We start from the raw sequence: 12142 nt of genomic DNA, 5'->3' as shown, positions 1-12142 counted from the left end.
TTTATACCAAAACTAATGGCAAAAATTGTGTTTAATTTTAATGCAAAAATTGTATTAATCTACAATGGAAAGTGTACTTTCTGGTTGGCTGCATCAAGTGTAAGCAAGCCAAGTGGGAGGCCGAGTGATCTGCAGGGGACTTGGTGAACAAGGATAAGAGGCCAAGGACGATAGTTGTTCGGTGACATCCATGTTCTTTCTCAATGGGAACGGACATACATGTCAGTGGTGTTGTATAGTGCTTACTTTGTGGCAAGACATCCCTGGCGTTAGTTTATTCCCAGCTTTGGTAATTTATAAGGTGCATAGCTTTGGGCATCTTTCGCTACCTATAAAATGAGTCTAACACAAACCTGGCTGAGAGGTTGCCAGTTTTCAGTTAGTAGGTGTATGTATATTATGTACTTTGCAATAGTAGGTGTTCAATAATGGTACCAAAGAAACCAGGAATCCAAATGAAGATGATGAGAAAATTCAGTTGCTCATCAGGAAATATTCTTCCCCTTCAGCTGATTATCATTCCTCGCCTGGTGAGGTGACCCCAACCTTCATTCCTGAAGAGTCTGGGGCTTTAGAGGTCTTGCCTGTACTGGGTGATTGTAATTTTCCGTTGACTAACCTCAGGACACGAGAGTCCTTAGAGGTGCTCCGAGGATCCCTGCATTTAGACACGTAAGCCGTTACGTAATAGCAACCCAGTTTCCCCTTGATGGCCAGGATCAGTCACCCTAGCCAGTATAATGACCCCCTTCTTTGCCCGGTGATTCATTGTGAAGCAGTCTCAGTTTGCAATTTAATGGCACGTTGCTATGATACCTGGTGGAAGCATTCCTCCCTCAGGTGCTGAGACTTTGGTGCTAGCAGAACCCAGAGTTGCAGAGACGAGAAAGAAAAACATCCCTGGTGGATCACCAAGGGTAACAGTGAGAGGAGCCACTCCTATTTCTATCTCTTCATTCCTGGGTCTGTGTTTCCTGGCTGTGGGAGAAATAGCTCCATGGATTAGTCACTGCTTCAGAGTGCATATTGCATCCTGGAAGACGTTACCCAGCTCTGCAAGGTGCTGTCACCCAGCTGGTGTCATAACACAATCCTTAAAAAGCCATTCCACTGGCGTATCAAGCCAGCTGCTCCAGGGTATTGGGGAATAGAAGGCCAGTGGATTCTTCAGGCACGAGCCATTGCCAGCTTCATTTGCTTTAAAGTCAGTTCCTTTCTTAGAAGCAGTGCTGTGCGGAATGCCATGATGGTGAAAAATGTATTCTGTAAGTCTCCCCGGGGAGGTTTCGGCATAAGTTTTATGGATAGGGAAGGCAAATCCAGCAAGTGTTTATTCCAGTGAGATCAGAGCCTTGCCCCTCTTAGAGTGAAAGTAGTCCAATATGATCAACCTGCCACCAGGTAATTGACCAACCTCACCCCCGCCTCCTAGGAACTGTGGTGTCATTTGGGGAGCTCAGTATTATTCTGTGCATGTGGCAGCTTAGCCCTGGTCCATGTTGCCAGGAAGACGGGTGGCTGGAGGAGGAGGCTGACTGGCATCTGCAGCATGAGGTCTCGGTGGCTAGCATTCACATGGGACACAACAGTCACCGTGTGCTGATTTCATTAAGGGAGATCTGCTCACGTATTTCTTGCGTGGCATTCATTTCCAAATCCTGTTCCTTCTAAGTCCTTGATCATTCTGCCAAGCCACGAGCACCAATCTGTGAATCTCTAGCTCCATACTTCACACTCTTTCTCTTTCTAGGCAAAGTAAACAGCCAGGTGCACTGCTGGAAGTTCCACCCACTGGGGAATTTTCTCTCTGTCACTCTTCCTTCAGTGCCACCCAGAGTGGGGCTCTAGTCCTACCACGTCCACTTTGGGGTGGGACCAACATGTTTTGTGGAACCTGATGGTTCCATTCTGGGGTGGCACTGAAGAAAGAGGGACAGAAACATGATTTCCAAAGTATCAACAGTTAGGTGAACAGTAGGGTTCGCCTCAGCAATAATAAGTATATTAAACACTGGGATGATGCCTTACAGACTGTGAGAAAATAGAACTGTCAACCTCAAATTCTCTTCTAAATGAAGCAATCCTTTAAGAGTAAAGGACAAAAAAAAGTATTTTCAGACCAATGAAGATTGAGCTTTTTCTGCCTACATTTTCTTACTTCTTGAACTACCAAATAATGCAATTTATGAAGAAAGACATAGAATCTAGAAGAAAGTAGTTGGATGCAAGACGTCACAAGCAAAGAAATTTCAGCTTGGTAAAATAAACACTGACTGTAAAAGTAACAAAAAAAGAGCAGTTGCTTATTTTTAGGATATTGGGGGGAAAGTAAATACAAATGCTGGTTAAGAATAACATGGAAAATGGCAGAAGAAACATAGGAGCCAAAACTGAGGTCTTGGGTTATGGGGAGGAGGATGGAAAATGGATTATTTTTAAATTTAAGGCATAGTATGCTATTCAGAATTTAACCAAAAGAAACAGAATGTATATCAGCATGGAGTGGGGAAGAAAATTAAATTAAACCAAATTCAGTGGAGGAGAAGGAAAGGAAAAAAAATTAGGTAAAATAATCATGAAATAAATAATGAGGATTAAACTCTTCTTTAAAAGAAAGGATTTCTCAGCTCATATAAAAACTAATGAGACCTAACTCCAGTGGAGGAGGAGCGTGATTGAGTTTCACAATGATGAGGGTTTGCCAAACAAATAGGAAAGAGGGAGTGAAGGATGTTTGCATGGGAGTGGTTATAGTAAAGGATCATGGCATATCACCTGAGTAAGGAGATAAGTGATAACATGACAGGAATGAATGATAGTGAGAATGGGGGAAGGTCAGTGGATAGGAGGTTTTGAGGTGTGAGGAGGCTTTCACTATTCTGCAAGATATTGGGGACAAAAGTAAATTGCATGAAATAAATGCTCTAAATGATTTCAGCTACTCTGTGACAAAACTTACTTAGAGAAAATACGTGAAAGGAAAAAAGTCACAAAGAACGAAGTCTAGAGCACAGTATAATCATAGGTTGTTTGCATCCTTGCATGACAAGACATAGCATTTTCTGGAAAGGTCCATACCATTCCCAAGCACATGGTTAGGAAAATGTTGATAATATTGTCTCCGTTATAATTAAGAACCTCTGAATTAATTCGGACAATGGTTAATGAAAATTGGGCATGGGTGAATGAAGAGACAGTATGTTAATGAATGAAAGATCAAGTATTCTCCGTTTGGGGTTTGGCCAGGCAGCTGGTAATTGTGTTCTGTTTGCTTCTAGATGTTCTGGATTTCAGAGTTTCATGGGTGAAATTTGTAAAAAGTAAATGAATAAATAAATAAACAAATAAAACTAAAAACCTTTCGAAAATGGGATGAGATTGTCAACTTTTTGCCAAGTAAGCTAGCAACGTAATTACTTAAAAGAAGAGGCAGCTTAACCCCAAGCAAGTAGGACATGGTCTCCAAATAAAAAGAGGGTCTTTTAAGAGGAGGAGAGCATTTGACAATCTTATCCTAACATATGTACATGCACACACACCCCCAAATATGTTCTCCTTAGTTTCTGAGGACCTTTTAACCTTCCATTTATTTGGGAATATTTCAGAAACACCTGCCTTGCTTATTTGAGTACCTGGGCAGTAATGAGGCTTGCCTTTTGGTGATACAATTATCAACAAAAACTGTGGTAACCTAGGAGTACCAAGTTCAATAACCCGCCCAAGGTCACACGTCTAATTAGTTGCAATGCCAGTATGTAAGCAGACAGCCTGACTCCAGACCCATTTCTCTTAATCATGAGGCTAACGTCCGTGGAAATGAGTAATCATATTTTCAATGGAAAGGTTTCATTTGAACGCAGCCATTTTTTTAAATTTTATTTTTTTGAGTTAAAACATAGATAACCTTGTTTATACCAAATGCCCTCCTTCAGTGTGCTGTCTTCCTTCTGGCCATTTCATTGTAAGTCAGCACTTCTATTAGGAGACAGAAGTAGAGAAAAGAAAGGGCTGCCAAGTTAAAATGCATCACATGCTTATTTATTAAAAACATTAGTTTGGGGAAGGACAAAGTAGAAACCATTGCATTAAATGGCTTTTAAATAGCCTGTGGATTTAATTTCTCTGTTCTCTATGCCTTTCATTTAATACAAATACTTTAGAGTTTTTCTGTTTTATGATTGTTCGGTTTGTAACAACTTTTTGTGGCTTGGAGTGAGACTGACTATATTTAACTCAAGGCTGTGTCTTATATGATGAGTATCAGAGACAGACTGAATCAAGGGTGTCCATTCATTGGTCGGTGTAACATTTACACATTCATTCCACACATGAGAGCCTGTGACAGGCCAGGCGTCTATCTTGTAGAAGGTATTTTGCTGAGTGTGAAACAAGCAAATCAGCACTTTTTCTACCCCCTGGAGACAGGCAGTTGATTATTTAATTATAAGGATCATTGCCAGAAAGGTAAAGACCAGATGTATATGCAATTTGTTTCCTATAAATGTTACCCAGAGAGGTCCCATATGGTCCAAGATGGTTAAAAGATCTACAGAATTACAACTCCGGGGGCCTGGGAGTAAGTGTCTAATGTTGGGAAACAGATCCAGCTGACAGAAAAACAGCACCTGTGTGCACCTGTCATCAGTTCCCATTTCGTGTCACAACTGTTTATATTCGTTTTTCTCTGTCACCTTTCATAGTTAGGGTCATTTCTTGAAATCATGCTTATTCCTCAGCAGTTGTCAGTCCTCAATGATTATTTGTTAAACTAAACAATGTCATGTTGAAGTGTAGTGGTTTCATCTTACTCCTGAAATAATATTTTTTCACCTAAGAGAGTTTATTCAAATTCCAAAGAGGAAACTGTCCAACATAATTTCATTTTCATTCTCTTCTTTAGAAGATGAGATTGTCTCCTTTTCTCATTTTTATTTTATTTTATTTTATTTTATTTTATTTTATTTTATTTTATTTTATTTTATTTTATTTTTGAGAGAGGCGAATTCTGTTTATAATTTAGGACAGTACAAAGCTACCTGTTTTTATGCAAAAGGATGTAAAAACCCAAGTGTACTTTCTGCTTTCCTATCTCAGTGAGGCCTTGTTTGCACCGGCGCTTGCATTCAGAATGGAGTGATAGGTATGAAAAATGAACATAATTTAAGGGGAAATTCAGTACATTTACATTGCATCCATCAGAAATTTTTCCATTGCGTTCTCACTGTCGCATGGATGACCAGTTTTCTCAGCAGTGACCGTCACTTGGAGCCTGTGATGTCTCTAGGCAGCTGACACCTGATTTCAGATGATGCCACAATAGTGAGGTCCCTGTGGGAGCCACCGATATCCCGATAAGAATAACCACAGAACTTTATTTTAGCACTTGCTCAGGTAAACCGGTCCATAGTCTTGACTTGTTGAAGTGGTCAGTATTTCCCATGCTGAGACTATAAAAATAGCTGCTACCCTGTCTTTTATTTTTCTAGTGTGTGCTTTTATGGCTTCTTAGTTTTTGTATTTTTTTTACATTAATATCCTTAACTATTTGAGAATTAATTTTGATGTAAGGAGTAATACAGTAATCTAGAGATCCAACTCAATCTTTTTCTAGTTGTTACAAAACCCTTTGTTGAATAACTTATTATTTTCCCATTGATATGAGATACTAACAACATGGATATTGACCTATCACTAATTCTCCTTTGTAGTTGGGTCTGTTCCTTAGATAAACTTCTGTAAAAATTTTGCCACCTGGAAATTCTACAAAATTTCCTCTCTCTCTTATTGTTTTGTCATGCATGAGTCACAATTTAATTGTGGCGATTTTCTGGTTTTCACTACGTCATGATTCTAAAAAATTCAACCATCTGGAACAAATCCAGAAATAAGTGGGAAAATGCTCCTTTGTCCTTGTTCTGGATCCAAGTGAATTATTATTTATATGTGAAGGTAAAGAAAAATTAGTTACAATGCTTTAGAAAGTATATCACCTATACCACACACCTACCTGAAAAAAATTCTCAAAATTAGAGAAAAAGTGAATCTCAAAGAGGGAAATGCAGGGATGTAGGAAACTATGGTAAATAATGTAACCAGTTAAAATTATAATTAAAATAATTTCTAATCATGTGGCTGTATGGTTTAATGGTATTCTTTAAAACATTTAAAAAAATAGAATAGGCATGTTTTTACAAATCTAATAAAAAATACAGAACAATTCTTGGTGGTAGTAACAGAGCATCCTATGCTGGTAGCATCGGGAATCATGAATCCAATCACCCATATCTCTGACTACAAGTATTGGGCCAGGTACCGCGCTGTCGTAGCTTGTCTTGCCATGATCATTCTCTGATTTCATTGCAATGATTATTCTGTGACTATGAACCTTTAAACCTATAGGCCCTCCAGCATATTGGCCTCTACTTCTCTCTATCCATCAACACTTTTTTTGTCTTCATTTCTTTCACTATCCGGTTTACATTTCATAACCCATCATTTCAATAACTCGCCAATAACCTAACTCGTCTTGTCCCATTCTCTTTGTTGGTACCGGTTTGGCAAACCCCAGACCAGGATGAACTCATATATCTGCTTCCTTCGCCCTTGCCGTGGGCTTTTGAGTGTTGCTGGAGAAAATGGTACAACTGGACAGATTAGTGCCACAATAAATTCGTGGTCATCAATGTCAACTAGACCGTCAGTACTGCCCAGCTGCCCTACTAGGCTTCTTTGATTAATGCGCTTTTCCTCTGCAGAAATTCTTTCAAATCTCTTCTACTCTCTGCAAACCTGTAGCCTCCCTTCACTCTTAGGAGGTGACCTTACCTCCAACCACACAGAGAAAGTTAAGAGCCATCAGATTGGAACTCCCTCAACTTCCTACTATCAAGTGTTCGTACTTTTCTGCATCTAGACCTGATTTCTCTTCCTTTCTGCTTGTTACGGGAGAAGAGATGTCTTTCTTCCTGCAGAAGGGCCATCGCTCCATCTGTGCTCTGCCTCTTCTCACTTTCACCTTCCCAGGAACTTGACTTATCTTTTCCCTCTCTTGTCTCAGCTGCTTCTCTCTCTCCACTGGATCCTTCCCTCGGGATTTCAACATGCTCAAGTCTCTCCCATCTCAAAACAAGCAAATAGACAGTAACCTCCCCCAGCTGCGCCCCTGTCTCACTGGGGTGCCTTTTAGTTGAAGTCACACTTCTCAGGGGCATTACCTGCCCTCACTGCCTCCGTTTCCTCATTTCCCACATTTCTCCAACCCACCTCACCTTGACTTTTACCCTTAAAATTATAAAATAAATACCAATAGAGTAGACACTGGAGGTAGAGCTTCCAATACAGTAGAGGAGAAAAAAAGGAAATTTAATGAATATAGAAAAACTAAGGAAAAGAGAAAACACAAAACAATATTCAGATATAAGTAAGCATGCCAGGAATTACAGTGAACGTAACAGGTTCAACTCTTTGTAGTGTGGTCTACTTACCTAATGTTCTAGAAAAGCAAAAGTATGGTATCAGAGGGGGGCATTGACACCAGTGGGGTACAGGGACCTTTTTGACATGATGAAATGTTTTGCACATTTACATTGTGGTCGTGTTTTATGACTTTATACATTTGTCACGGCTCATCTTGTATATAGAAATTTGGTGAATTTCATTGTGTGTTATTTATACCATAATGAAGCTGACAAACATGAAGTTTAATAGAAGCATCATACTATGTACTACTTGGCTTTCGGTAAGTTGGTATTTATAAGTCACAATTACATAAACACAGTAGTTTTTAACTGAAAACTTGATTATATTACATTAGGAAGATGAGAAGAGGAGAAGCGGGGCTGGGGGCTAAAAGATCATAATTAGCCATAGTAGGAAATTGAGAGGATGTCTAAGACCGATGAACCGAGAATTATCAAATACGAGAAGATAAGGCTAAAGGAAAAGGCTCTGGAGAGCAGGCGTGAGGTCTAGAAGGGTGGTACAGGAGACTGATAGTTTTTGATAGTAGCCTATTAGAGTTACTGGACATTTTTGACCATGAGCATATGTCACTTTAATAAAAATTAATAATTGGGGGCTCTGAATTTCTAGAAATAACTATAGAAAGACCAAAAATGGGCACCGAACCCAGCTTAGTTGAGAGAGGAACAGAAGCTCTGATATGATGGATGGCTTTTCCTGGGCTGTAATGTCTAAGCTGAATTTGAAAGGATGAGTTAAGAGTTCACCAAAGGATTCTTTCCAAATGTAATTGATTGTTAAGGATGTTTCATCTCTCTTGTAACTCTGTTAAACTCAAGTAGTGCTTCCAAGAGATTATATTGATTTACTTGCATTTTCTAGGCTTATATTTATGCCAGTGGTGAAAAGATGATATATATATAAATCTTAAAAAGCATGGCTGGTCTCTCTAGCACAACCATAATGTTGAATGAGTGTTGATAGGATATTCTCTTCTTGTTTCTGTTTTTATGGCTTATCACTCAGTGCTACTCTGTGTTTTCAAATTGAGATGATAAATTGTTTTGTGTGGGTTTTTTTTTTGGTATGGAGTTAACTTGGCCTTCTGATTGTATACCTTATTTAACCTTGAGTCGAGTGTTTTAAAAATCAGAAAGTAGTAACAGATAAAAATGACTAACCTTGAATCAGGCTTTGCATGAGACTGGCAAATGGCGTCATCTTTAAGGTTGCCTTTAAGACATGTCTGATCAAAAATTTTTAGACAGGTTTTCATCACATAGGTAGGACAACATAAGTCTGACTGACTTTACAAATAAGAGATATCCCCTTCTTTTGCTAATTTGTCCTGCTTGTCTTTAGCTATTTTTAAGAAGCTAATGGGGAAACTATGTTGCGTTTGTTTGTGATTCAATGTTTTCACAAAAACAGCTAGGAATTTTATATATGTAGGAATGTAGACAAAACTAGACAAGGGCAGGAACAATCAGAGCTGGTGAAAAAGGGTCTGTTAGGCAGCTCTGTCTGGACCCTTATGTGCAGAACTTGCAGGTGAACAAGGTCTGCTCGTCATTGCAGTTGTAGGCTCGTGTGAGACAAGGTGACATCTTTGCCCCAAGAACAGCACTGAGGATGAATGCAGTGGATACTTGGTCCTGGAGGCAAGCAGGGCTGCCAGTAGTTCTTGCTTGGGCATGGTAAGCTGAGAAGGGGATCGGGCAAGAATTGACTAGAGGTATACCAGAAGGCCAGAGCGGATCGGTCAGTTGGCTGAGTTCTACACCCAGCAAATGAAAGTGTGAACATGTCAGGTTTCGAGAAATAGAACCATGCTCATGAGGTTGTTTGTCTTGGCATTAAAGACATTTTAATAAAGCAGTTCTAGACTATGATGTCATTTCAACTAAACAAATAACACTCTTAAAGGAGTAATGGCCTGTGGGGCTCCTATCTACCTACCCATTTGTATTTTTAAATCATAAGCATATGCCTGAAGCTGTGCAGAACATTTCATTTTAAATAGTTATATTCCCTCTGGCAAAAGGAGCTCAAGTGCAATAGAAATTACAAATAGAACCCAAACTTTAAAATTGTATAGTGCGATGTATTTTCATTGAAGATGAGTCATTAATGAAAATTATTTATAGTGTTTTAAACTGCCCTTTTATAATTGAATTAACATTGACATCTTGTAACCTCTTTCTTAGCATACATCTGTGGATGGATATACTGAACCACACATCCAGCCTACCAAATCTAGTAGCAGACAGAACATCCCTCGGTGCAGAAACTCCATTACGTCCGCAACAGACGAACAGCCTCACATTGGGAATTATCGTTTACAAAAAACAATAGGGAAGGGGAACTTCGCCAAAGTGAAATTGGCAAGGCATGTTCTAACTGGGAGAGAGGTAAGTTTTTAAGATGCCTTTTTAATACTTACTTGGATTAGAACATTTACCTCTCCAAAGTCTTGCTGAAAAGCGTTCCCAGAGCTGATGCTGGGAATTCATGACAGTCGCAATATGGGATATGTGTGAATGGAACGTGCCGAGTAGAGCTGTATCATTGCATGAAAAGTTGACCTTGAATGTTTAGAAAAGAATCATACCTACATTTTAGTATCTCAGAGATGGAGTCTGATGCAAATGAGCTTTTCTCAGACTTCTGTCTTTCATTAGTGGTTTCTGTAAATACTTCAGATTGCTACCCAACCTTAGGAACAAGGCTAGGATAAAGTCTTTTATTAAACATTAGGTATAAATGTGTAGAAAGTAACTCACTCATTTTTATCTACTTAGAGACCACATTAAACAAGTGTTGTTATACAGATGTTTTATAAGAAAATTGGGTTTCTAAAATCCCATGTGCTTTAAATTATGTGTATTTATATAGAAAAATGTATATATTTAATAATTATTGTTAATATTAATGTCTTTAGTAATTTCTATGTTAAAGATTGAAAATAGTTAAATATCTAACATTCTATATAACATAATATTTACTGGACCCAGTTAGGACATTGTGAGAAATCTCAGTCATAAAATGATTTTGGTGAGTTTTGATTTTGCTCTATGCCTAATATTATTGTCACTTCCAGTTGAATTTAGTCCTCCCTGTCCATTCTGACCCCATAAGCTGTTCAAGTATAGTCTACATTAGGCAGAGACTTAGAGGACATTCAGATCCACTTCACTGGTCTGCTATAACTAAGCTTGGGTGGCCAGTTTCTCTACCCACCTCATCATTTTATTCACATAATACTTACATTACTGAAAGTTTATAAGCCCCTCCCCTCTCATATTTGTAACTTACCAAGATCATGAGTAAAAGATTAAGATGTAGATGATTTTTATTTTTAAAGAGGAAACTTGGAAGTAATAACACAAGTGTAATTTCATTGACTCAGAATCAAATGGGTTAAAGATGTGGGTCAATGATATATATTCTAAGGCTGCCAAATTATCAAAACTTTGCCATCCAATTATGTGAACACTAAATTATTTCTAGTTAGAAATGAAAGAACAGATGTTTTCTTTCTAAGATTTTATTCATTAAAATATGTATTCTCAAATACAGTTTAATGATTCTCTTTTTTAGGTTGCTGTGAAAATAATAGATAAAACTCAGCTAAATCCTACCAGTCTACAAAAGGTCTGTAATTATTTTAATAGTAATTAGAATGTGAATTTCCTAATTAATATATGAGTTCTGTAAAGCCAGGTATCCTAAATTTTCAACTAGGTGCAATATTGCATTTCATCAATCTATGAAGAAAAGACATGATGTAAAATATATTTATATTTAAATAATATTTTTGAAGTAGTTGCTTGAAAAATATCTACTACTCAAATACATGTACCATATGAAAGGAAGTAATTTATTTAATTCAGTAGAATAAAACTTGGTTTAAAATATTTGAAGTATTCAGGATTCTGCTTCATTAAACATCTATGGATGAGTTAGTATTCTCCATAAGTGTGTTTCCTTTTATAGCTTCACTTGCTTTTCTTCCTTCTTCTACAAGAACTAGTGTTTCTGCTAACTTACAGGAAAAGATGCGAATATTTCTTCAAAAAGTGGAAATATAAGAAAACGGGGGTCGGGGGAGGAATTAAAAGCAGTTAGGATGGGGATTGCCCTGTAAACCTGGTAGCTGTTTCATGTTGCTTTATTACTTGCTTATGTGGGAAAACTTGCTCAGAGGCACATTTTAAAATGTGTACTTTAAAAATGAAGCAGATAATTTAACATTTCTGCCAAATATATATTCATTTTGTATAGTGATAATACCTGTTGTGATTTTTATTTGAATATATAGGGATCACAGTCATATATGTACTAGAAAATGTTACATAAATAACTTTGGATTCCTAAAACAGAGAGAATCTTATAAGAAATGTTTAATATGGTGTATTTAATTACACCTGCTGATTCTAACATTAAATTAAAAATTTGGGTCTGTGCCCTGACTGGTGTTGCTCAATGGATAGAGCATTGGTCCATGCACTGAAGGGTCACAGGTTCGTTTCCTGGTCAAGGGCATGTACCTGGATTGCAGGTTCGATCCCCAGCCCTGGTCGGAGCACATGTGGGAGGCAATTCATTAATGTGTCTCTCTCTCATGGATATTTCTCTTTCTCTGTGTCTCATCTCCACCCACTCTCTCTAAAAATCAATG

At 38.1% G+C, this 12142-nt stretch overlaps 1 protein-coding gene across 5 annotated transcripts in view; it reads left to right on the top strand.

Moving 5' to 3' along the window:
* MARK1 (microtubule affinity regulating kinase 1) overlaps positions 1–12142 on the top strand; it is a 60052-nt gene that overhangs the window by 17156 nt on the left and 30754 nt on the right. For all 5 annotated transcript variants that reach the window (XM_080651196.1, XM_080651194.1, XM_080651195.1 and 2 more), the window contains exons 2-3: positions 9669–9872; positions 11062–11115. In XM_080651196.1, the coding sequence (XP_080507322.1) occupies positions 9669–9872; positions 11062–11115 (258 nt within the window). The remainder of the gene's footprint in view (positions 1–9668; positions 9873–11061; positions 11116–12142) is intronic.

Source organism: Plecotus auritus (genome assembly GCF_963455305.1).
Source record: "Plecotus auritus genome assembly, chromosome: 14".
Classification (NCBI taxonomy): domain Eukaryota; kingdom Metazoa; phylum Chordata; class Mammalia; order Chiroptera; family Vespertilionidae; genus Plecotus; species Plecotus auritus.
Note: the sequence above shows the minus strand (reverse complement) of the source record. Positions and strands in the feature narration are given on the sequence as shown.